This window comes from Ambystoma mexicanum, chromosome 2q (genome assembly GCF_040938575.1).
Source record: "Ambystoma mexicanum isolate Mex_15411 chromosome 2q, UKY_AmexF1_1, whole genome shotgun sequence".
NCBI lineage: Eukaryota > Metazoa > Chordata > Amphibia > Caudata > Ambystomatidae > Ambystoma > Ambystoma mexicanum.
The window spans coordinates 79,501,964-79,529,012 of record NC_090924.1 but is presented as its reverse complement, the minus strand read 5'-3'; the positions used below and the strand labels follow the sequence as shown (position 1 = coordinate 79,529,012).

Sequence of the window (27,049 nt, the reverse complement as noted above, 5' to 3'; positions counted from 1 at the left end):
CCATCCGTATCGAGGGACTCCCATGCAGTATGGAGGAAAGGGGACAGAACAAAGGAGTAGGCCAGGCAGATGGAGCAGCGGTTCCCCTCGTGGTCCGGAAGCAGGCAATAAATGCATTGTGTGTGTCGGTTGTTCACAAGAAAAGTTCTTCAACCCGCACTTGGCACTGGGCCTAAAAAGACTCTTCTTACTGGTGTTAGGCAAGATTTGGAGCAGTACCCTTTGGGTGCACTACAACAACCTTGACCTCCTGATAATAGGAACCCAACCTTTGGTATAAGTCTGTACTACAGGGGTTGGTAGTGTGGCTGATCGGTCAATGTGACCAGTAGGGTGGTTACACAGAGATCAACAGTGACAAGTATCCAAATAAACTCTTATACTCAAGGTTTCTTGATTAAACAATTATTAATTTAACAGACAGTTTGAATAAGCCTGCTTCAGAAGAACAAGTTACTTCTTACCTTGTAACGTTCTTTCGATGGGATGTTCCTCCGACGTATTCCTTATCTTTGATAGATAATCTCCCAGCTTGCTGGCCTTGGAAAAAAAATGTCAGTAGAGGGCGCTCTGCGTCGACGTCCCTCGAGCCGATGTCCCTCAACGGCCTCTGTATCGGCGCCAACGTCATCACGTGTATAAATAGACTCGCGCAGCGTCCGTTGCTCAGTTCCGTTTTGACATTAACAGTTGTTTTACATGAATTGGTTATTGAACTTGAAGGAGTGTAAACTGCAACCACAAGGGAAGTATTACTGCAGGGATGGATGGGAGGGGCGATAAGGAATACATCGGAGGAACATCCCATCGAAAGAACGTTACAAGGTAAGAAGTAACTTGTTCTTCGAAGGGATTGTGTCCTCCGACGTATTCCTTATCTTTGATAGACTCCCATAGCAGTTGGTGTGTAATTGGAGGTGGGAGTAAAATGCCATGTTTCCTTTTAGGAATGTACCGAATGTAATACGGCTTTGCCAAACCTAGTCTCTTGACTAGAGGAGGAATCCAGGTTGTAAAATCTTGTGAAGGTATGTGCGGACGACCATGTGGCAGGCGCACATGTCTCGAACCGGAACCCCTCTTTGGAGGGCCGAGGAGGCTGCGATAGCCCTGGTTGAATGAGCCCTAAGATTTTGAGGAGGCTCTTTCCCTGCTAGTTTGTAACATTCCAGGATGGCCAAAATAATCCATCTGGAAATGGTTTGTTTTGTTATCGGTAGTCCTAATTTGTGCCCTGAGTAACCTACGAACAGTTGGTCTGCTTGCCTAATCCTAGCAAGTCTGCTGATGTAAAAGCTTAAAGCCCCCTTCGGGTCCAGTCTATGTAGCCTTTCTTCCTCTTTCCCCGGATGGGGAGGCGGCTAGAATGAAGGTAAGGTAATTTTCTGAGTGATGTGGAATTCAGAAACCACCTTTGGGAGGAAATTAGGCTTCACCTGTAGGACAACTTTGTCTTTATGAAAAATTGTATGAGGGGGGTTTACAAGATAGAGCTTGTAATTCGCTCACCCTTCTAGCAGATGTTAAAGCCACTAAAGACAGTTTTAAGGTTGAGAAATCTTAGCGAACAAGAGTGGAGTGGTTCGAAAGGAGTACCCATCAGGAAATTTAAGACCAAATTTAAGTCCCCTAAAGGGACCTGGAAAGGTCTTGGAGGGTAGACATTAGTTAATCCCTTTAGAAATTGTATTACTAAGGGTAATTTGAAATACGAAGGCTCCTCTGCAGTGCGCTTGAAGATCGATAGCGCTGCGAGATAGCCCTTGATAGTGCCAACTTGAAGGCCTGAATTTGCCAAGTAGAGTAGAAATGATAACACCGTTGGTGTACCACATGAAAAGGGGTCGATATTCTCTTCTCTACACCAGCTGCAGAATTTGTTCCAACGGCAGTGGTATAAAGACTTTGTTGCTGGCCTTCTGGCCGAAAGCAACACTTCCATGACGTCATCAGGGAGGTCCCAATCCTTGCATCTCAACCTTTCAGAAGCCAGGGGTGAAGGTTGAGGGTTCTGATGTCTGGATGGAGAACCTGACCTCCCTTCTGTGAGAGAAGATTCTCCTTGAGTGGAAGATGAATTGGAGGGCAGATGGACATGTCCAGAAGGTCCGGGTACCATGTTCTCCTGGCCCAGTCTGGGGCAATTAGGATCATGGTCCTCCGGAATCTTCTCAACCTCCTGATCATTTGAGGAATGACAGGGACTCGTGGAAACGCATACAGGAGTGGAAACTCCCAGTCCACTACGAACGCGTCCCCTAGAGCTCCTCTCAGGGGAAATTCCATTGAACAAAACAGATCGCATTTTCTGTTGGTACTGGTGGCAAACAGATCCACTTGCGGGGTTCCCCAAAGGGCGAAGATCTCCTGAAGGACTTCCTGAGCTAGTTCCCACTCGTGGGAGACTGTGCCATACCTGCTCAGAGTGTCCGCCGTCAAGTTCTTCTCTCTGGCTAGGTGAACTGGCAATAGAGATTCCTTCTTGAATTGCCCAAAACCAGAGCTGCATTGCGTCTCTGCACAGTGGCAGTGATCCTACACCACCTCTTTTGTTGAGGTAGTGCATGGCCGCTGTGTTGTCCGTCATTATCATGACATTTTTCCCCTGTACAGATGGCAGAAAAGGTTTCAGCGCTAGTCTGATTGCTCTCAGCTCTAACAGGTTGATATGTAGTCTGGACTCCGATGGAGACCAACGACCGCTGATGGTCAAGTCGTTGGTATGGGTTCCCCACCCCGTGAGTGAGGCATCTGTGACTACTGTTATCTCCGGCCATGGTTGCCAAAACAGTTCCCCCCCCTTCAAGATGTTTTTCTGGCAGGCCCACCACTGAAGGTCTCCAGCCACCTTGTCCGGATCCTGAAAGAGGTCCGTCATTCTCCCTGAGAATTGCGACCACTGAGTTCTCAGTGCCCACTGAAGAGATCTCATTCTCAGGCGAGCCTTTGGCACAAGGAAGATGCAGGATGCCATGAGGCCTAGCAACCTCAAAAAGTCGAAGGCTGGGAGACGTTGGGCATTTTGAAACTTGGTGACCATCTGCAGAATATCTTGAGCCCCACCTCTGGTGGCGAGGCTTTTCTCAGGGAAGTGTCCAGGACCGCTCCAATGAACTGGAGTCTCTGATGGTATCATCTGTGACTTCTTTAAATTGAGGGAGAAGCCCAGTTTGTGAAGGAAGTGGCAGACATAATCCAGCTGGATCTGAGCTTGTTCCGAAGATACACCTCTCATCAGCCAATCGTCCAGGTAGGGGTAGACGTGGATCCCTTCCCTCCTTAGACTTGCAGCCACTACCGACATTAGCTTGGTGAAGACCCTCGGGGCGGAGGTCAGCCCAAATGGCAGAACTCGAAATTGATAATGGAAGCCGCCAATTGCGAACCTCAGGTATTTCCTGTGTTTGAGATGGATTGGCACATAGAAATAAGCATCCTGGAGGTCCAGAGATACCAGCCAATCCTGGAGCTGGAGGACCTGAAGGATCTGAGAGAGATACCATCTTGAACACTTCCTTCCTGAGGAACTTGTTCAATTCTCGTAAGTCCTAGATAGGTCTCAGTCCTCCGCCTTTATTCGGTATGAGAAAGTAGGGGGGGGGAGAACCTCCTCCCCGCTACAGGTGCCGGTTCTATGGCACCTTTCTCTAGCAGGTCTACAATTTCTTGCAAGAGGAGCGGATCTGGAACTTTCAGAGAGCTGTTCCCCGGTGGATGACTGAGGGATGCGTAGAAAAGGCAGGCAGTAACCTTGGGCAACTGTCTCCAATGCCCAAGCATCTGACGTAATAGCCTGCCATTCTGTCAGATGTTGAGTTAATCTGCCCCCTACTGGTGTTTTGTGAAGAGAGTCCTCAGAGTTGTTTGGAGGCTGCTGATGCAGATGCCGAGGGTAAAGAGGCACCTGCTGCGGCTTTTGCATTTTTACCCCGTCCACCTCAGGTGAATTTTTTCGGACCCCTTTGAACCGGCTGTCCTCTGCCTTTTCCGAATGCGGAATAGAAGCGAAAGGACTTACCTCTCCAAGAGGTTCCTGAGGGGCGATAAGGTGTCTGACGGATTGCAGCTCCTAGGGATTTTGCTGCTACCTTTGATGTTTGTACTTTTTCTAAACTGTCATCCACCTTCTTACCAAACAAAGATGAGCCGTCAAAGGGCATATTCAAGAGTCTGCTTTGCACATCTGGAGCAAAACCAGACTTTCGCAACCAAGCAAATCTCTGGGTTGTTGTACTTGCCGCCATGGCCCTTCTGATGCCGTCAGCAGAATCGATGCCAGTTTGGAGGGTTTCGCACATAGCGTCTTTACCATCCTTGATGATGTTTAGGAACACTTCCCTTTCTTCTCCATCCGGGAGGCAGTCAGCCGCTGATGAAGCACACTCCCAAAGTGTGTGGCTGAACCTTGCGAGCGTACAAGCAGCATTGATGGATTCCAATGCCATGCTACATGCAGAAAAGATTTTTTTGGCCTTAGAGTCATATCTCTTATCATCCCTATCCTGTGGAACAGTAGGGTAAGCCATTTACTACCTGCTGAAGTAGCTGCCTGAACAACCAGACTCCCAGGAGTTGGGTGTCTGGATAAAAATTCAGGGTCAGCAGAAGACACCCTATATTTAGCTGATAATTGTTTGTTAACCGCCGGGATTACCTTAGGTGTTTCCCAGTTTGCCAATATTCTCCTTTGTAATGCCGCATGAAATGGCACCACAGGATCCTCCTGTGGACCTTTGACCAAGATGTCTGTGAGCGCGTCTTGCTGAAAAGCAGGCGAGGGTGTGGACCACCCCATAAACTATTATCCTTGCCATCAAGGTTCTATAAGGGGTTTCAGCATGTTCCCCTGGGTCTGGTGTGCAAATTCCACTTCTGGGGAAGTGTCCAACCCACTTGCTTCCTGTAGGGATTCATGGAGGTCTTTCAAGCTACCTTCCTCAGAGGTAAATTCCTCTGGTGCAGGAGTTGCAAATCCCTGCAACTTAAAAGGTCTTTCCTGATCCGAATCCTCCCCTTCTTCATGAATAGGAGATAAGACTCTGGAGTGATCAGGTCTTGCAAATGGTGTAAACCCATTTCCAGAGCAGAAGGAGCCAAATTCGTCATGATTGGCTGAGAAAACATCGACGTCGTCGACGCAGACGTTAAAGGCTTCGAAGCCATTGAAAAAGGCGTCAAGAAAGGTGGTAGAGGCCTCGATGAACTCGAGAGTATCGGGATTCTACTTGAGGTTGTCGACAACATTCTCGTGCTCGAGGCTCTGGGTATGGCCACTGGCTGTGAGGTGGCCGTGGGTTTATCCTTTCTCGGTGTCGAAGACGGCGTCGACTCGACTGACCTGTGCGTCGAAGAACCCTTTGATAACGGCGTCGACGACACCGATCTATGTGTCGAAGGGATCTTCGACGACGGCGTCAAAGACGCAACTTTGCCGTTACTCGAGGGTTTGTGACGCTCTCAAGTGGCTTCTTTCGCCGGGTGCTGCGACTCGCGGCTTTTTGATTTTTCGGGTCTTTCACCCAGGGTATCACCCTCAGCAGTCTTCGAGGGGGTCAAAGCCGCTTTCTCGAAGACGCTTAGCATCTTTTTCCTGAATTCCTCCCACTCAGCCCTAGAGCTTTGTTTTGTGGGGCAGGAGACCCTTTTTGGGGAAACGGAAGAAGACGAAGACGAAGACGAGGAAGGGGATCTTCGGCGTCTCTTTTTTGAATGCTTAGATCTCGCAGAGTGATGGGAACTGCTTCGGGACCTAGAACAATGTCTTTTGTGATGGCGAGGAGACAAATGTCTCGACTCCGCCGAGGAAACTTTCAAAGAAGTTTTAACTGTCTTACCGCTTTCGGCTTCCCCTTACACTCCTTCAAGGCTTTCACCGTCATGACATGCAGTCCTCAAACTCCGAACGAGGGCACCATAAACAGATCCTCTGAGGATCTGTCAACAACATTTTCTTTCCACAGTCTCGACATTTTTTGAAGCCGGACCGTAGAGTTGTCGGTTCGGATGAGGAAGCCATCGAGTACGAGTCGGTATTCACGAGGAATAATGATATATTTGACTGAAGAACTGAGCAACGATATTCCGAGGCCCCGCGAAGCGTGGAAAAAACGGAACTGCGCAACGGACGCTGCGTGAGTCTATTTATACACGTGATGACGTTGGCGCTGATACAGAGGCCGTCGAGGGACATCAGCTCAAGGGACATCGACGCGCAGCACCCTCTACTGAAAAAAATGTCCGAGGCCAACAAGCTGGGAGATGATCTATCAAAGATAAGGAATACGTCGGAGGACACAATCCCTTCGAAGGAGCAATATAATAGTAATGCACAAATACAATCCAAAATATACACTCTTCGTTTCTCTAAATCAGCAAAAACCCATTTGGGATGACACACATACACTTCCTTCACCATCAGGTGACAAACAGCTATGACTCTGTGGACATTAATATATCACTGGTACATTTAGAGCAATAGTGAGAGGAGTGTTATAGAGATTTCAGAATAAAATAAAGAGATCAGACAAATATTCTGAAGCAGGTAAGTACTTTTGAACTCCCCAATGCAAAGTAAATGAACTGTTTCCTGGAGGGAAGGTAAGACACAAGCAGAGGAGAGAAGAGTCATTCAGGCAGCCAAGCCAGCCAATGTCAATTGGACAAAAGTCTAGGTGAGCTGAAGCACTTCTTGCAGGTAAGTAGAAGTCTTGCACACATGTCTTTGTAGAAAAAGTAGAATCAAAGTAGGGTCACAAGCTGGGAGGCTTGTGAGAGGTAGAAGATGCAAGCAACTCTACAGAAGAACAAGTTACTTACCAACTGTAACGTTCTTTCGATTGGATGTTCCTCCCACGTATTCCTCATTTTACGATAATCGTATCCCAGCTTCAGCTGCTTCGGCAACAATTTTCACCAGGGGGTGCTGTGTTTGAGACCACGAAGTCGATGCCCTCCTGGGCTGCCGTTGGGCGTCGACGTCATTCGCTGTTTAAAGGGCTTGAAAAGCGCCCGTTACCTCAGTTCTGTTTTTACGGTATTCATGGTGGCATCAGTTGATCAGTCTTTAGGCTCTTATGGAAGTTAGAGTGCAACTGGCGTAAACTGTACGGAGGGGTAGGATGGGAGGGTCGATGAGGAATAAGTGGGAGTAACATCCAATCGAAAGAACGTTACAGTTGGTAAGTAACTTGTTCTTCAAATGGATTGTGTCCTCCCACGTATTCCTCATCTTATGATAAGACTCCCATAGCAGTGGTAATTTTGGAGGTGGGAGTACTAGAAATTTCAATTATGGACAGAATGAAGGACAGCTTTTGTAAATAGTCCTGCTTGGTATGAAGTAGAGTCCAAGCAGTAGTGCTTTACAAAGGTGTGCATTGATGACCACGTGGCCGCAGCACAAATATCCTGCACAGGGACACCCCTCTGATGGGCTGTGGAAGTTGCCATGCCTCTGGTTGAATGAGCGCTTAATCCATCCGGAGGCTCTTTTCCAGCCAATTTATAGCACTCCGAGATGGCTAAAATTATCCATCTGGATAGAGTTTGTTTATTTACTGCAAGGCCCAATTTGTGCCCAGTATATATAACGAATAGTTGGTCACATTGTCGGAGATTTGTCAATCTGGAAATATAGAAACTGAGAGCCCTTTTTGGGTCCAGTCTATGTAACCTTTCCTCTTCCTTACTAGCGTGAGGTGGAGGATAAAAGGAAGGAAGAACAATCTTCTGTGACAGATGAAAATGAGACACTATTTTAGGCAAGGAAGATGGTTTGACTTTTAAAATTACCTTGTCCCTATGGAAAATTGTGGGAGGAGGCTTACTGGATAGTGCCTGCAAATCACTTACTCTGCGGGCTGATGTTATAACCAAAAACAGAATCATCTTAAGAGTGAGCAGTCTTAATGGGCAAGAGTGTAAGGGCTAGAAAGGAGCACACACGACATTTTAAGACTAGATTTAAGTCCCAGATGGGCACCTGAAAAGGTGTCAAAGGGTATACATTTGTCAACCCTTTCAAGAATTGAATGACTAAAGGTATTTTAAAATAGGACACTTCCGAGGAGCGCTTAAAGATCGATAGTGCTGCCAAGTAACCTTTTATCGTCCCAACTTGGAGCCCCAAATTGGCTAAGTGCAAGAGAAAAGAAAGTACTGGTTGAGTATTACAAAGAAATTGATCCACATTCTTGTTCCTGTACCAGTTACTGAATTTATTCCAAACGACACAGGTACAGGGAGTTTGTTGCTGGCCTTCTGGCCGAAAGAAAAATCTCCATTACGTCATTCGGGAGGTCCCAATCCTTATATCTTAGCCTCTCAGAAACCATGCGTGAAGGCGGAATGTCTTGACCTCTGGATGGAGAACTCGACCTTCCTCTTGCGAGAGAAGATCCTCTTTGTGGGAGACGTATTGGAGGGCAGATGGACATGTCCAGAAGGTCCGGGTACCACCTCCTCCTGGCCCAATCCGGGGCAATTAGGATCATGGTTTTCCTGAACTTTCTCAACCTCCTGATTACATGAGGAATCACAGGGACTGGAGGAAACGCGTAAAGGAGTGGAAATAACCAGTCCACTACGAACGCGTCCCCTAGAGCTCCTCTCGGGGGAAATTCCCTTGAACAATACAGTTTGCACTTACGGTTTGTCCCTGTCGCGAACAGATCTACTTGAGGGGTTCCCCAAAGGGCGAAGATCTCTTGAAGGACTTCCTGAGCTAGCTCCCATTCGTGGGAGACTGTGCTCTGCCTGCTCAGAGCATCTGCCGCCGTGTTTAGCTCTGCGGCCAGGTGAACTGCCGATAGCGAGATTCCTTCTTGCATTGCCCAGAACCAGAGCTGCATTGCCTCTCTGCACAGTGGAAGTGATCCTACGTCTCCTCTTTTGTTGAGGTAGTACATGGCCACTGTGTTGTCCGTCATTATCAGGACATTCTTTCCTTGTACAGAGGGTAGAAAAGCCTTCTGCGCTAGGCTGATTGCTCTCAGCTCCAAAAGGTTGATGTGTAGTTTGGACTCCAATGGAGACCAACAACCGCCGATTGTCAGATCGTTGGTGTGGGCTCCCCACCCCGTGAGTGAGGCGTCCGTCACTACCGTCATCTCCGGCCATGGTTGCCAAAACGGTTCCCCCTTGAGGATATTCTCCGGCCGGACTTGTAGAAGATCTGACATCTCCCTCGAAAACTGGGAACATTGTGTCGTGAGGGCCCACTGAAGGGATCTCATTCTAAATCTGGCCTCTGGTACCAGAAAAATGCAGGATGCCATGAGGCCTAGCAACCTTAGGAAGCCGGATTCCGGTAGATGTAGGGCCTTTTCAAATTTCATTACCATCTGCAGAATGTGGCGAGCTCTCTCCTCGGGAGGCGAGGCTTTCCCTGAGGAAGTATCCAGGATCGCTCCGATGAATTGGAGTTTTTGGCTTGGAATCATTTGGGACTTCTTGTAATTGAGGGAGAAACCCAGCCTGTGTAAGAAATGGCAGGTCAAGGCCAGATGTTCCTGGGCTCGTTCAGATGAACTCGCCCTTTTTAGCCAATCGTCCAGATAAGGGTAGACGTGAATCCCCTTTCTTCGGATACTCGCTGCCACCACCGCCATCAGTTTGGTGAAAACCCTCAGGGAGGAGGTTAGCCCAAATGGTAGAACTCGAAACTGATAATGAGAACCACCAATTGCGAACCTCAGGTACTTTCTGTGTTTGAGATGAATTGGCACATGAACGTTAGCATCCTGAAGGTCCAATGAAACCAGCAAGTGCTGAAGTTGAAGAGCGTGAAGGATCTGAGAAAGGGTCACCATCTTGAACTTGTCCTTCCTGAGGAACTTGTTCAAGCTTCTCAAGTCCAAGATGGGTCTCAATCCCCCGTCCTTTTTGGGGATGAGAAAATAGGGGGAGTACCAACCCTTGTTCCTCTCCGCTACAGGTACATGGTCTATTGCACCTTTCTCTAGCAGAGTTAAAATCTCCTGCACAAGGAGCGGGTCTGGAATTTTTACAGAGTTAGCTCCCGGTGGATGATCTTGAAGTCTTTGATGAAAAGGAAGACAGTAACCATGGGTCACTATCTCTAGCGCCCCAGCATCTGACGTAATGCCCTGCCATTCGTCCAGATACTGAGTGATTCTGCCTCCCACCAGAGTTTTGTGGGTTAAGTCCTCAAAGTGGCTTTGCAGCGGCTGCAGCAGTGGCTGAGGAGGTAGTAGCCGCTGCTGTGGCTGATCTAGCACCTCTCCCTTTTACACCACAAAAAGGTTTTCTCTGTTGGCCTCTGAGTGGCCTGCCCTCTCCCTTTTCCAAAAGAGGAATCAAAGCGAAAAGGGCAACTCTTCCAGGAAGATGAGCCTGCGTAAGAGTGTTGATGAGGTTGTTTTATAGCGGCGCTGAGTGATTTTGCTGCCGCTTTCGAGGTGTGCAGCTTCTCCAGGCTCTCATCTGCCTTGCTGCCAAAAAACCTCAACCCGTCAAAGGGCATATTAAGTAGTCTAGACAGCACATCCGGTGCGAATCCAGATTCTCTTAGCCATGCGAATCTGCGCAAGACAGTGCTAGAAGCCATGGACCTGCTTATACAATTCGCAGTGTTCAATCCTGTCTGAAGGCATTCCTCCACAGCCTCTTTACCATCCTTCACTATAGCCAGGAAACTATCCCGTTCCTCACCTTCCGGGATGCGTTCAGCCGCTGTTGACATACAGTCCCACAGGGTAAAAGTAAATCTTGCTAACGTGCAAGTGACAATAGTTGATTTCAGGGCCATGCTGCCCGAAGTAAAGGCTTTCCGGGCCCAGGCATCAACTTTTTTATCGTCCCTACCTGGTGGTATTGATGGATAAGCAGATTGCCTAGTGGAAGTTGCAGCTTGAACTACAAGGCTTTCGGGAGAGGGATGCTAGGATAAATACTCTGGGTCGGATAAGGCTGGTCTATATTTTGGTACCAGTTTTTTATTCACTGCTGGAATCGAATCGGGATTATTCCAATTTACCATTACCCTTTTTTGTAAAGCTTTATGGAATGGTAAAACAGAATCTTTTAAGGGACCCTCACTCAGGATATTAGTCATGTCATCCTGGTCAAAATCCGGGGAAGATGCTTTCCATCCCATAAAATCGATGACTCTTCCCATAAGATTTCAGCATGATCTGTAGTGTCCAAGCCACTGGCATTTTGTAGGCATTCATACTAGTCTGTTATTCTTGATTGTGGGTCCACTAGTTCTTCAGGGACCTCACTGGCCCCAAATCTAACTCAAGCTGGAGTGACGTGCTCTTCAGAGGAATGTTCCTCATATATAGAAGACATGGATGTAAAGAATTCCTTTCCAGATTGAAGGTGAAAAGCCTTTTCGGGCAAAGAAGGTGGAACTTGTCTAGGCATAGAAAATGGCGTCGACTTGGGCCTTGGTATTAGAGAAGGCCTCGATAAAGGCGTCGATAGTTTAGACGCTGGATTCGACAGTGTCGAAGGAGGCTTCAATGCTGTCGAAGAAGGCTCTGATGCTATTGAAGCTACAGGAGTCGACGTCATCTTTGTAATCGGTTTCGACGCTTTGGTCATCGACAATGTCGAGTCAAGTTTCGTCTTCGATTCCTTTTGCCCCGATTTGTGCACCGGAGGCTTAGATTTAGAGTGAGGTGTCGGGGGAACTTTCCCTTGAAGATACTCATCTCTTTTTCAACCCTTGCGTGCTTGGATCTTGATTTTCCTCCGTCACTTTTAGAGTGAGTAGAGGCATGATCACCACGCGGCAACTTCGAGGTGGTCTGGGCCGCTTTCTCGAATATTTTCAACATCGAAGCCCTGAAGGCCTCATTTTTCTGGGGAATCGTGTTTTGAAGATTAAGTTACTCTCCTCTCTGAAGACGACGAGGGGGAAGAAGACGTATGATGTCGCTTTCTTGACTTTTTCATCAAAGACGAGGAAGACTTCCTCGAATGACTTTCCGATCTTGACCTCCTCGACTCGTGACGAGATTTTCTAATGGATTCGTCCGAATCCTTTTGTCTTTTCGAAGACTTAGACTTGTCCTCCCCCACTGCCAGCTTACCTCTGCGTTCCCCAAGAGCCTTATTTGACATGGCCTGAAAGGACCTGCACTCATCCACCCGATGGTCTGGGCTGAGGCACCAGAGGCAATTCCGATGGGGGTCGGTAATAGACATCTTCCTGCCACACTTCAGACATTTTTTTAACCCTGTCTTGGGTGTGGAGGGAGTTGAAGACTAAGACATCGTCGAAGATATTTTAGATGCGCCGTTTGTGACACGAAGCAGTTGCGTCGGAAAAACGGAACTCAGCTAGTGGGCGCTGCTGGAGCCCTGTATACAGCAGATGACGTTGGTGCCCGATGGCAGCCCTCGAGGGACATCGACTCTGTGGTCTCGAACACAGCACCCCCTGGTGAAAAAATGTTCCGAAGCAGCTGAAGCTGGGATATGGTTATCGTAAGATGAGGAATATGTGGGAAGTCACAATCCATTCGAAGCAACCAATACAAGTCTCAACTGAGATCAAGTAAGGCCTTCAACAACCAGAGGTTGGTTCTCTTAGACAGTACAGCACCTTTGGTTAGAAGAAATGGTTCCAGCTGGCTTCTGTTCCTGTGCACCTCTGTATATCCTGTTGTTCCTAGCCTCCGTCATGGGGACAAGAGGGCGGACGTCTGAGGACTCCTACACTGCAATGGGATGGTCAGGGGCAGAAAAAGAAACTTCTATTTAGTTTCAGCAAATAGCACCACCGCAGATTCTCGGATACCACTCTGGACTTTCCGCGCATCTGGGGTCCAGCACTCTGTTGAGGTGGCTCAGGTTTGGTCCTGATTACTTCGGCACCTCCCTCACTTCCTGCCCCTGCCCCTGCCAGACATACTGGAGCCAGAGGTAGGCTTCACTCGTGAATCCCGCCAAAGACTAAACAAAGGGACCAAACCTGGTTTGGCGTGCAGAGTAAATCTCAAGAAGGACCTTTCCAGCAAGAAATGGCAAAAAAAGAAGACCGGGCCATTTTGACAAAATGGGCATCCATGGTTAATTTACTGCAGCTGCGAACGCAGCTCGCGGTAAAAACACATAATGGTAGTAAAAAGTAAACCACTGCCACCAGCCATTAACTGTAGAAAGGGTAACACAAATGTTAAATGACAAACTAGACAAAGAGGATACTAAGTAACCCCTCCAGCAGTGTGTGCTGGGTCTAGAAAGTTACCAATTGTAAGTAAAGTCAATTTCACTTTACTGCTCTTGGAAACAGTAGTTTATCCAAGACAAGGTATTTAAACCTTTGGGAAATCTATGGGACTTCCCTGTGCCACTGCACTGAAGCTGCTGTGTGTCACAATGCAAAGAGGGTGCCTATGGAGTTTGTCAGACTCCAAAACCAAATGAAAGTGTTAAATCACAGAAAAAATACATCAGAGTGGGGAAAAATGAAAAAGTCCTAGAGTCCAGCAAAAGTGCTGGGGGTCTCTAAGGTAAACAAATAGCAAATTTCTGAGAATTCTCCCCAATACTCCCCCCGCACCCCCGGAGCTAAGGGACAGGAGTATTTAATCCAACCCTAGATGAATCTCCTTACTTCAGTCAGTCATACTTTCTGGAGAGACCATTACACCCCGACCAGTGTTCTATGGTAAAATCAAACCCCTGAAGGCTGATAGACCATCTTAACAATTTAGGATTTTCCCCCTTCATCTCCAATAAGGATCTCAAGGGTTTGTGGTCTGTTTGAATTACAAAAGTAGATCCATACAAGCAAGGTCTAAACTTCTTCAAAGACCACACAATGGCAAAACATTTATGTACTATGGTTGCCCACCTTGTTTCAGGGTCCTTCAGTGTCCTACTGGGTGGTCAGTCAAAATGTCGAAAATTAAATGTGGAAGGACAATGTCGAAAAATAAATGTCGAAATTTTTTTTTTCGAATTCCCTTTTTTTAAATTATATATTTATTTTGGGGTCCGGGAATAAAAAAAAATAGGCAAAACAAAAAAAAAAAAAGAAAAAAAAAAAGGGGGGTTGGGGGGAACCCCCCCATTTCGAATCAAAAACGTCATAAAATAAAATTTGACATTTTTTTTCTACATTTATTTTTCGACATTTTGACTTTCTACATTTTGTCTTTCTACATTATCACTATAAACCATCCTACTGATGTAGCAGATAGGGTGTTCCCTGAATTTCTAATCCAGCTGACTCAGAACTGCACCTATACCTCTATTGGAAGCATCAGTTTGTACACTAAAGGATTGGTTGTAGTCAGGAGAGCTTAAGAAAGCCTTTTGTTAAGCTCCAGCATTCCACCCGACCTTCTTGGGGAATTTGGGTGAGATCATCACAGTCAAGGGAGAAGGTATGGTCCCATAGTTCTCAATGAAGTTCCCATAGTAACCCCTGAGACCTAGAAAGGCTCACTTGGGTTTGAGAAGTAGGGGGTGGCCCAGTCTTGTACAGCTTGTACTTTGCTGGGCAATGGCCTTATATCACCTCCTCCTACCTCATGTCCAAGGTAGACCACTTTACTCTGACCAATTTGACATTTACTTGCCTTTATGATCAGATGGGCCTGCTCAAGAGTCTGCAAAACATATCCTAGGTGATCAATATGTTCTTTCCAAGTAGGGCTGAACACTGCAATGTCATCCAAGTATGCCATGCAGAGGTCCTCCATCCCATTCAGAACATGATTTACGATCCTTTGGAATGTAGCAGGTGCATTATTTAGTCCAAAAGGCATAACTTCAAACCGGTAGAGGCTTCCTGGGATTGAAAATGCTGTTTTCCCCATGGCATGGCCTGTCAAAGCTATTTGTCAATAGCCTGAGGTTAGGCCAAATGTAATAAGGAACTTTGCTGAACCAAGTTTGTCCACCAGCTCATCTGTCCTAGGTAAAGGATGGGCATCAGTTGTGGTGACTGCATTAAGAGCTCTATAGTCCACACAGAATCTCAACTCCTTGGATCCTGCTTTTGGTACTAGTACATCTGGACAAGCCCATGGACTTGTAGATGGCTCTATTACCCACCAAATAATTGACCTCTCCAAGTTTGCCCACAACCTTGAAGGGTCCAATCCATTTGTCCAGTAAGGCCCTGTGCCTTGAAGGTAGTATAACTAGAACTAGCTGGTCTTGGGTAAACTCAACCATGTTGGCCTTCTGGTCATGCCAATGTTTAACCAGAGCCTGACCTGCTTTAAAGTTATCTGAAGCTTCTGTTATCGTGTGTGTCATTCTCCTTCGGAGACCTAACACACAGTCAGTGACTCTCACTGGCTTGTGGGAAGGAGCACTCTCCAACCCTTCCTTGATTATGGCTAATAGATCTCTCACCGGATGCCCATAGAGAAGCTGAAAGGGGCTGAAGCCAACCGCTCTATAAACAATGAAAGGCATGGCAGTAGAAGGTCACACTTTCTTCTAAGGGGTTCTTTTAAAACACCTATAATGCTCTTCATAGTTCTATTAAACCTCTCCACCAACCCATTGGTTTGGGGATGGTAGGCTGTTGAGAACTTTTAGGTTACTCCAGTTTTTTCACATGGTCTGCTTGTAGCGGGGCATAAAGTTGGTGCCACTGTCAGATAACCTCCTTTGGAAAACCAACCCTGGTAAAATATCAAGGAGGGCCTTAGCCACTGCCTGAGCAGTAACAGGCCTCAAAGGTATGGCTTCAGGATACCTGGAAGCATGGTCTACCACAATCAATATAAAACAATGTCAATCCCTACCCTCTCAAATGGTACTCCCGCCACTAGGCGGGGCACCAAGGGTAGCACGTTCTTAGCTCCACTCTTGTCAGAAGTGCGACAGCTTCTACAGAATCTATCTACTTCAGACCCCATCCTAGGCCAGTAAAAATACAGAGAAATCCTTTCCTTGGTCTTCTTAAAACTTAAGTGACCAGCCAAAGGAATCTCATGGGCTAACTGTAGAAACGGAGGTCTCACCTCCTGAGGCACTACAAGCCTTCTGTAGTCTCCTGGCTAGGCTCACTGTAAAGGAGGTCAACCTCCCAGTACAGCCTGTGCTTCCCAGGCTCTTGCCTATCCATCTGGGAAGCTGCCTGTTGGCAAAGTCCTTCAAGAGTAGGACACTCTTTGACCACTGTTCAAGTCTCCCCTACAGGGGCCACCTTCTGCAAGCAAAGTCAGCAGCTCAGGATGGTCTTTAGGATCCAGATAACCAACAGGAGGGAGGGCTTTGTCCAGCTCTGTTTCATCAGTAGCTGATTCACCATCCTCTGGTTGGTCCTCCCACTCAGCCTCAACTGGTGGAGGGGTCACAGGTGTGACATTGGACTGTCCTCTCTGGGATGTCCTGGTTTTGTGCACAGGGGTGATATTTTTCTTTCTTCCTGAGACCTTGGGTTTCCCCCTTTGTCTCTTTCTTCCTGGAATCAGAAGGTTGTTCTTCCTGTGGACTGGAGTTATAGGTGCTTCTGTAACTTCACATTGAGAGTTATTCAATGTTTGCTCTCTGCCCAGTCTAGTCTGCTCCTGCTTCCTTTTACTGGGAGGCCAGGGGGTGCTTGATACAACTCCAAGAGCCTTTAAGTCATTCCCCAACAGGACTCTCCCAGGCACCTCTTTGTAAACTGTCAGGTATTCTTACAGTCCTATTGTTGCACTGGATGAGAGCTGATAATATTGGAACCATCTGGATAGGGCCTCCAGCAAGTTTAATGGGGTCTTTGGGTGCCTTAACATCGTCCTTTGGTTTGAAAAAGGTTTCATCCACCACTGTAATGCTGGCCCCAGTGTCTCTAATGGAAGGAGTCCCCTGACCATTCACAAGTACACTGTCCTTGTGATATTCTTTAGTATTGTCTGGAATAGAGTTACACACATGTACATTCTGCTGTTCCCACAGACCAGGGATACTAAATAAATACTGGCTGAGACGCCAATGGGGTCTACAGCCAATAGATAAAAGTGTCCACGTGCCATATGTACTTCTCCCCCAGGGATGAAGGCTAAGGAGGCAGTGTGGACCACTGAATGTTTACCCTTGTATCTGGGATCCACTTTCACATCTTCAGTTGACCCACAAACAACACTTTCCAAATGTTTTGACAAATGGGGGCTTCTGCTGACCTCCCTCTGGTTTAGCACCAGAGGATTCACTAGACTGACCTGGTTTCCCAAATGGCTTAACCTTCTTATGTTTATGGCCCTCTTTTGGGTGGGAAGATTTAGAATGCTCTTTGTCATCTTTCTTGTGCTGCTTCCCCTCATCCTTTTTGTGAGTGCCCCCAGAATCCTTGTGAGTGGCCCTGTTGACAACCCACAAGTCAGCAGCCTTCGCTAGCTTCTTGGGATCAATCTCTTGAGTCAGCCAAGTGCTGTCACAGCTCAGGAGAGCAGGCATCAAAAATAGATTCCAACAAAAACAGATTTCTCATTCCTTCAAAGGAGTTCACTCTGTAACCATTAACTCAACCATCTAAGTTTTTCAAACATTCACACACCCAGGTAGCCCAAGGGGTAACATTTGTCTTTTTGCGGGTCCAAAACCTCTTAAGGTACTGGGGAGGAATTTTCCCAACTCTAGATATCAAAGCTAGCTTCACATTCTCATACTCCAATCTTTCAAGTTCCACCACCTCCATTACAGCATCAGTTGCAACTTGGGGGAGCCTAGACAAAGGCCAAGGATTCAACAGATTCCCTGTCAGACCCTGAATCCCAAGATTGTATTCAAAAGCACCCAACCAATACAAAATATCAAGTTTCACATCATGCATACTCACTGCTTCTTTGAGCAGGCGAGGCCTCTTTGGACGAAGACCTAGAGGACTCTGGAAGGAAACATTTTCAAGAGAGAATCTTTTCATTTCAAAAGCATGTTGCATTTCCAATTCCTTGAGTTTGATGTCCTAATGTTTGGCTTCAGCTTGGGCTTGTAATGTGTTCAATACCAATTCAAGTCTCATTTTCTAAGGAGACACATTCTGGAATCAGTGATGGACCTTGTAGGATCCAGTGGATAAAGGTTGAGGCAAAAGGGACAGGCTAAGACATAGAGGGGTTCCTATCCTGGGACTCTTCTCCCTCCTCTGGCTCTTCTAAGACATTAGTGTTGGACTCTAAATTATCATCCTCATTATCAATTTCCAACTCCTGGGTTAGTAGGTGTGACAGGACTACTACCCAGACATTGAGGGTTAAACAATCTTGCAATCAATTCATTTTTCTTTCCTTTAACAGGGAGATTCCCGACTTTACACATTTCTTTCAGTTGATCTACTGTTAAAATGATCAGGGCTTCCTGGCTGAAGTTATCCATTTTTGGCATGTTACAATTGCTGTTCTAGTGGAGCTTAGCCTTGTGAAGGTTTTTAGTTGAACAAAAGCAAAGCAAATACTTAGTGTAACAACTCTACAATAGATCCTCACCGCCTCTCACCAATGTTAGGCAAGATTTGGAGCAGTACCCTTAGGGTGCACTACAGCAACCTTGACCTCCTGGTAATAGGAACCCCAACCTTTGGTATAAGTCTGTAATACACTAGTTGGCAGTGTGGCTGAGCAGCCAGTCTCATCTAAAGAGGGGTCAATGTGAGCAGTAGGGTGGTTAAACAGATTGACAGTGATAAGTATCCACATAAACACTTATATTCAAGGTTTCTTGATTGAACAATTATTCATTTATTCATTTATTTAATAGTCAGTTTGAATAAGCCTTCTTCAGAAGGGGCAATATAATAGTAACACACAAGTACACTCCAAAATATACACTCTTAGTGTCTCTAAGTCAGCAAATACCCATTTGGGATGGCACGCAGACACTTCCTACACAGTCAGACTACTTAAATAGCTAGGACACTGGACATTAATAAATCACTGGTACATTTAGAGCAATACTGATGTTTTAAAGAGATTTCAGAATAAAACAAGAAATCACACAAATATTCTGAAGCAGTTAAGTACTTTTGAACCCCCCAATGCAAAGTAAATTAACCCTTACCCTGAGGGAAGGTAAGACACAAGCAGAGGAGAGAAGAGTCATTCAGGGAGCCAGGCCAGCCAATGTCAATTAGGCAAAAGCCTAGGTGAGCTGAAGCACTTCTTGCAGGTAAGTAAAAGTCTTGCGCAATGTTTTAGAAGTCTTTGTAGAAAAAGTTGAATCAAAGTAGGGTCACAAGATCGGAGGCTTGTGAGAGGTAGAAGATGCAAGCGGCTCTACAGAAGCAACCAATACAAGTCTCAACTGAGATCAAGATACAACAACAAGAGGTAAGTTCTCTTAGACTGTACAGTACCCTTGGTTAGAAGAAATGGTTCCAGCTGGCTTCTGTTCAAGTGCAGCTCTGTAGATCCTGTTGTTCCTGGGCTCAGTCGTGGGGACAAGAGGGAGGACGTCTGAGGACTCCTACACTGCAATGGGACGGTCAGTGGCAGAAAAGGACAAACATCTATTCAGCGGCACTTCACGGTTTCAGCTCCTCGCGTCTCATCAAATAGCACCAAGCGGACTCTCGGATACCACTCTGCACTTTCCTCGCATCTGGGGTCCAGCACTCTGTTGAGGTGGCTCAGGCTTGGTCCATCCTGCTGACTGGGAGTCCTGAGAACTTCCACAAGCACAGGACGAACTTAAAAGTGATGCACTACGTTTGGTGTTCCGCTCACTGGCACTTTGGTTCCAGCAGCAGCAGCAGAAGTCCAGCCAGCTCTAGGAGGATGTCCAAACGAGTTAATTTTGGAGTTGATTGGTCCCACCAACTCAACGGGAGAAGTCGTCCTTGCAGGGCTTCTCTAGTCGAGACTAATTCGGAGCTTCATCACAGCAGTAGGGCTTCACCGGGCAAACCAACGGTCCAGGAGTGGCAGCAGGCGTCTCTTCCAAGTTCTTCTTCGGATTCCTTCATACAGTGGTCGACTGCCTTCCAAGCCAAAAAGCTTGGTCTTTTATGCAGGTTTATGCCAGGGCTGTCAATCACACAGCAGGGTGGCTGTCCTGGCTGGACAGCCAGCCGGCCAAATACCTTCGGGTGCATTCCTGTAACCAAGGGGATTAAGCACAGGGCGTTTCGGGCACCTGCCTCACTTCCTGCCCGTCTGACATACTGGAGCCAGAGGCGGGCTTCACTCGTGAATCCCGCCTAAGAGAAAACAAAGGGATCAAACCTGGTTTGGCCTGCAGAGTAAATCTCAAGAAGGACCTTTCCAGCAAGAAATGGCAAAAAAAGAAGGCCGGACAATTTTGACAAAATGGGCACCCATGGGTGCTTTACTGCAGCTGTGAACGCAGCCCGCGGTAAAAACACACAATAGTAGTAAAAAGGAAACCACTGCCACCAGCCATTAATTGTAGAAAGGGTAACAAAAATGTTAAATGAGAAACTAGACAAAGGGGATGCTAAATTACCCCTTCGGCACCCTATGGTAAGATAGTGTGTGCTGGGTCTAGAAAGTTACAAATTGTATCTAAAGTAAATTTCACTTTACTGCTCTTGGAAACAGTACTTTATCCAAGAGAAGGTATTTAAGCCTTTTGGAAATCTAAGACTTCCCCTGTGCCACTGCACTGAAGGTGCTGTGTGTCACAATTCAAAGAGGATGCCTATGGTGTTTGTCAAACTCCAAAACCAAAAGGACCACAGTGTTAAATCACAGAACAAATACATGAGAGAGTGGGGAAAAAGGTCTCACTCTCTCCAGGTTAAACATTTAAAAGCCCTAGAGTACAGCAAAAGTGCTTGGGGTCAATAAGGTAGAGAGGAATTAGCACATTTCTGAGAATTCTCCCTAACAACTGCCATCGTCAAATGGAGAAGGCCTCCCCAAGAAGTTCTCTGCTAGCAGAAGATCCCTGGATGGCCCGGATCTTCACCGGCACGGATCCCTGCTACCAGTAGTGAACGGAGGATAGCACAGGGGCAACATGCTGGTCTTGGAAGCAACACAACGCAGAGCAATAGAGGTTTGAATCCCAGATCCACGCTTAGAAACTGAACTTTATTTAAAAAAACTATCAATTAAATAAAATTAAATAGTCACTTAGGTGATGCAGCTGAAGAAATTACCAAAAATTGCCAAAATACTTGAAGTCATAAAATGTGAGCAGTCAATAAGGAGGACTCCCAACATATACATGTGCAGTAATAATCTGAAGATGGCTACCAGGAGTGTAGCCAAGGAGGACAAATGTCATTGGTTGGAGCAGTAAGGCCCCAAAATGACAGCAATGTGCTATATAAGTGACAAGCAGTTTGTTAGGCTTTAAAGCAAAACTGCTTTAATATTACAGAGCATTACCAGCCTGAAGACTGGGAATATTTATAAGCACATGAATAAGTTCCAATGCTGGAGAAACAGTTTCACAGTACTGACAGACTGGAGGACTAGTCAGTTTCCCCCATAACAAATGAGCAACAGGCCAGTGAAGTGAAGCTAAAGCCTTCACTTCTCCATAAAATGTCAGGACAAGGTGTAAAACAATAGCAAAAAGTGTGAAGGTCAATAGAATATGAAGGGAAACTTGCATAACAGAAATCCGTCCTAACACAAACCACTGCTTAAAAAGGTTTGCAAGGTCTGAAGCTTTCCACAAAGAAGCATTTCATAAATACTATCTGTAATTATCTGAATGTTGCATAGGCTGGCAGAGCCCACAAACAATGTTGGGAAAATAATCCACCAACTATACACCCTATTCAAGCTCCTCTTTTCACTTTATCCGATTAATCCCATCCTCCCACAAGTGATTCTTCCCCTCTTCAACCAGATTTCACCAAATCTGGGTGACAATTTAGACATACTTATCCAGGTCGAACACTATCCTAAGCAGAATCCCTGCTTATGCATGGAATGCTCACCAATGAACGGGGAGCCACTACTAACACGGCTCCAATTTGTATTCCTTTCCACTTAATGGCCACAGTAACCATCTAATTTAAAATTACCTTCATGCACCTCTCAACTAGCCTGTGATGCCAGCCTACGTACGTAACCAGATTTTCACCTAACCATTGCATCTGAAACCTCAGGAAGCCGACTAGTTATCTTACAATTTCATTTGCATGCCATCACAGATTACTTCCATCTATCCAAGCTCACATTTTCCATATGTGGCAGACTAGAAAACCATCAGTCAATTTTGTTATGACCTGCTCTTGAGACAGTTCCCCACCATCCGTTGTATGGACTCATTTGACATAAGCCTTGATAAATCATCTAGCTTTCACCTATCCTACAATGACTATTTCCCATCTTGCACACACACGCCTACGAAAGGTACTAACACCACCCCTAAAGCTATTTTGAGGGTTGAAAGGCCATCTCCCCCTTCAGTACAGGGCCTAACAGTTAACTTTAGATTAATCTTTGTAGCTGGCCTGCAGCTCCTGTGTTTTTCAGAGTTGGAGCAAAGGTTACTAATGCACGCCAGTGTAATTGGATGACTTACTGAAAGAACAATTCTGATAGGTTAGTTTTTGTGCAGAGTCATCCACACTTCTATACGCAGTTCACTAATAAACCGGGATACCCAAGAATGGCTGCTTCGGGGATACCTCCTCAAAAATACATGCAGGGAGCAACTGTTACTTAAAACAGGTGTGGGTGCTTCCTCCAGTGATGCAATTATATGTAACATTTCATCATCCTTACCGCTCCACCACTGTGTGTGCATCATTAAATCTGGCGGCAAACACGTCTCCAATAAAGTACTCTGCAAGCCTACCAACGGCCTGCAGCAAGGAACTCAAATCACGCAGGGAGCAGTGTAACCGCCGACAATCATTCTCTGCTGTGACGTTGAGCCTATGGCCTGAAAAGGAATTATATTATTCAGTTCAAATTGCAAAAGAAAAATGAAAGTAAAATAATGATGCATTTAAATAATGGTTTGTACTGTCAGCGCTGCAAGATGTCAATTTAAATAATGTCCATTTTCAGCATCATAGCCACTATTCGGGGGGCAAAAATTAAAGTTGCGAGCTATTGGCCAGCCATAAAAAGTTACTTGCTGCCTCAATGCTATACATGTACACAGCACACCATTTCTTGCTCGCCAAGAGTCAAATATCACTAGCAAATGGCTAGTGGCACCCGGACTATTAAACAGAAGAAGTGCAAAAAGGTATGGCCACTGCAAGCACCATCACTAAACACACACACTTATAACACGGACAGATGTAAGCAACTCAGCCACTGATAGATGGTGCACCCAATAAGAATGCTACCTCTCAAAAGTCTTACCCACATGTAGGCCCTAATATAGTATATGCTTCCAGCCCTTATTAATGCCCACTCGAACTGTCAGCTGTGACTATATATTCACTACATGCACTAAAGATTATATATGCTGCTACAGCTGCATGGCAATGTACATAGTGAACACTTCAATGAAAAGGAGGACATTGCAAGATGCTCACCTGTGCCAGAAGTGACGACGAACCGTTGCAATCCCAGATAAACATCCAAGTTCTCTTGGAGCACTGAAAACTGAAAAGGAAGAAATGAGAATTCAGGCAAGGAAACCTAATGGACCCATTTAAGCTGGTTCACGGACATAGCGGTTGGTACAGCAGAACCAGCTCTCTTCCTGCGTTGTACATTAGGGTCCCTGAGATTTTAGAAATATTTTACACAGAAGTGCTTTAGTGAGGGCTTGGAGAGTTCAACCTGTTAGTGTTAGGCAGGGATTTCTTTAGTAATTTCTGACTTTCACAGTGGTAGCTGCCAGAGCAGTCAAGTCTTAACTCTCAGGATGGAAAAGAGTAGAGGTCGTAAAGTACACGTATATGATCAAACATAGTAATGGCCACATGGAAAAAAAGCACTAAATATGCTTTGCAGAAAATAAATATAAAAATGTAATCCTCGAAACACAACATTAAAAACAAAAAAAGGTGACCCATAAGAGACAGGACAACAATGAAAACTAGTGTTCAACAATTCTTTACAGGTAAGTAAAAGTTCACATGCTTTAGAATAGTTTTGATTAGTTTAAAAGTTTACCCCTAGAAAAAAAAGGGCTTTATGTGGTGTCATCAACCACATTTATCTGACTACCTTTAGTTTGACACCTGTTAGCCATACAATTGCACTCATATCCTCCTCTCCCACCTCGCCTTAAGCCCATACAAATACTGACACAAAGAGGCCTGCAGATTAGATTTGTAGCAGGCCTTTTTACACATGAAAATCTTGTAAATACGACAGCTTTACTATTTTTCTGTGTACATTTATGCACAAACTTAGAGCAGAGGGCTGTGCAAAGGTTAGGTTACTTGACAGAAACCAGAATGCTTCTTTTGATTTTTATCTACATGGATGTAATTGCAAACCATGGAGAAAAGCCTTTGAAACAGAATGTATTTCTCTGAAGCCTTTCAAAAAAAGAAACTGGACACTGTGATAAAAGGAATAGTTTCTTTGCTTTCAGCTTCTGCGGTTGTGTGTAGATGCTCATGGAGCAAAACACAAAACAGAAGCACTGTGTATATTTATTTTCTTGGAATTTTAGGATTGTATAATTAAGATGGAAAACGAAGTTGCAATTGAAAATTCATCTTTTGTAACAAATCGTGCTTCTTTTTCCAGTGAAAGCAAACCAGTATTGCACAATTGTATTTTTCAGAGTTCCTGTGCTGCGTGTATAATCATTTTTTTGTTATAGTTTTAAATAGAACAACTTTTCAAATACTAACCATATCAATTTAGAGATAGCAGAAAGGACAATTTTACACATTTCAAATACAATAATCCAACATTTAAAACAGTAACATGTACATTTGAGATGACAGAGGAAGCACTATTCCAAATATCAAATAGTTATTCCACAATGTATTTTTATAAAAAATACTAATATAAATTGGCACTATACAGCATTTAGAATAATAACATAAAATCACATAATTCAACCATACATTTAACATTCAAAATAAGTCCACAGAATTCTTCCTAAAAATTAGTGTCTATACTCTATTCGATTTGTTATTCCTCCAGGAACCACATTATTTAGTGATCCACATAATTAGTTTTATACCATTAATCTTAAAAATAGTTTCAACCTATTCGTAACCTGTATTCTCTATCTGCAAAGTCAACAGTTTTTCTATTTAGCAAAATTTCGGTTATTATTCATATAAAGATTTCCTCTACTCCTTTTAAAAAATGTGTTTCAAAAGATCCCTCTTGGAACAAGAGATACCCTAAAGCACGGGTGTCCCTGATCCTTTCCATTCTACATCCACTGTAGTGCAATTATCTCCACAGAGTCTATGTCTGTATGTCATAAAGGTACATAGACTCAAGTAAACATTACTTACTATGCAACACTATCAGACCTCTTCAATTCAAATTCGAGTCACGTTATCCTCTCACTGTTTATTAGGATGTCATACTACATCAGTATTGCTATTTCCTGCAAGCGTAGTTTTCCTCGAGGACAGACTTGGGTATCCTCTGCAACAGTTATAATAAAGGGGTCCCCAGGTTACATCCCACTTCATTATAGTTCTTTGGATGTTAAATCACTTGTTGACTAGTCCACATACCTCTGATGAGTATCGGACCAATGTCAACTTCACTGCTACTGAGTTGCCATAAACCATTTCCCACCAAATTATATCTGAATATACCCTCTCTATATTTGACACAAACCTACCAAATTTAGCAATCTTTCCGGTATAAGTGAATTACAGTCCAGTACTAGAAGTCTCAGTGTTTCTTTATCTGTAACACTCTTGCATAATTTGACAAGGCATGCCCTCCTCCACTCCCCCAGCCGGATTCCTAATCTCAATTATTTCACCGGTTAAAAGGACATTGACGCAATACCTCATGTAGTCAATACTCCAAGACGGGTCAGGGAAACATACTAAATACGATTCAGCTGTTCCCATTGGTTTCCAATTAGAAACCCATTGATTGTACAGTGTTGAGTCTTTGAGGCGATCCATCGTACAAGACCAATCATGATTTTGTAATCTATTTTTTACTCATACTGGATTAGTCAAGAGATCATCAAGTGAACTCGCTATTTTAGTGAGAGCCATTATACAATTGATCTGTAGGGATGCTAACCAATAGGAAGTTGGAATTCCATATCTTAATTTGAGACCTAGTTCACAATATAGGTTTTGTCTCGTTTCCATCATTAAATTGCTACATAAGGAGATTCTCCTCCATTCTACTATGCTAGTCACAGATTGGAGCCCTAGTTCGTATTTGATTGCCTCCAATGGAATGCATTTCAGGAGCCAATAGATCAGTGTTCTCCATATTTTTGCCTCTATTCTACAGAGATCAGATTTGACCTTTATATATGATAGTTCAAGTCCATAGAACAGCTAGGGTATGATCTTTAATTTATAAAAACACAACAATGGGATCAATGAATACTTAAAGATTTTTTGGTAAACTTTCTTCATTTGGGGTACCATACGACTAGTACATTCCATTATACAATTCCAATATTGTTTATTACTCGATGAATCAAATACTGGAATCCTAGATTGATATTGCCTAGATCTCCTTATAGTCATTTTGTGTTGGTTTAGGAACCAATTAAATGCTGATGGCTTTATTAGATTACTTAGGCGCATAATAGATTATTTTTTGTTTACAACCAAACCATTGCGAATCAAATAGTCAGCGTAAGCTTTAACTTTCCGCTGTAAACCTATTGGCGCAGTCTATTAATAGGAAGTCGTCGGCATAAGCGCACCAGTTGATATTCATTCTCTCAATTCTTGGCGAGATCATAGATGCAGCATCTAGTATTTCACCAGCCTCTGATACGGATAGATTGAAGAGGGTGGGGGCAAATATACACCCGTGTCTAAGCCTGTTACCATTTTTTATCTGTTGTGAAAGTGAACCCTCATTCAGCCGCACCTGAATTAATGATCCTTCGTGGAGCTGAATAAGTATACCCAAAATCCACCCAGGGCATACCCCAATTGAGAAGTTTGGACCATAACAATACTCGGTCCACAAGATCAAACGCTATCCATTGCTGCTATGAAAATGAGCCCGGCCTCTTTTCTCCATGCCTTTTCTTGAAGTAGTGTAATAATTAAACC

At 44.9% G+C, this 27,049-nt stretch overlaps 1 protein-coding gene across 2 annotated transcripts in view; it reads right to left on the bottom strand.

Moving 5' to 3' along the window:
* The window catches only part of XPO6 (exportin 6), a 1,073,945-nt gene that overhangs the window by 432,153 nt on the left and 614,743 nt on the right, over window positions 1–27,049 (bottom strand). For both annotated transcript variants that reach the window (XM_069646882.1, XM_069646883.1), the window contains exons 12-13: window positions 23,393–23,462; window positions 22,626–22,785 (exon numbers count right to left, since the gene is read on the bottom strand). In XM_069646882.1, the coding sequence (XP_069502983.1) occupies window positions 22,626–22,785; window positions 23,393–23,462 (230 nt within the window). The remainder of the gene's footprint in view (window positions 1–22,625; window positions 22,786–23,392; window positions 23,463–27,049) is intronic.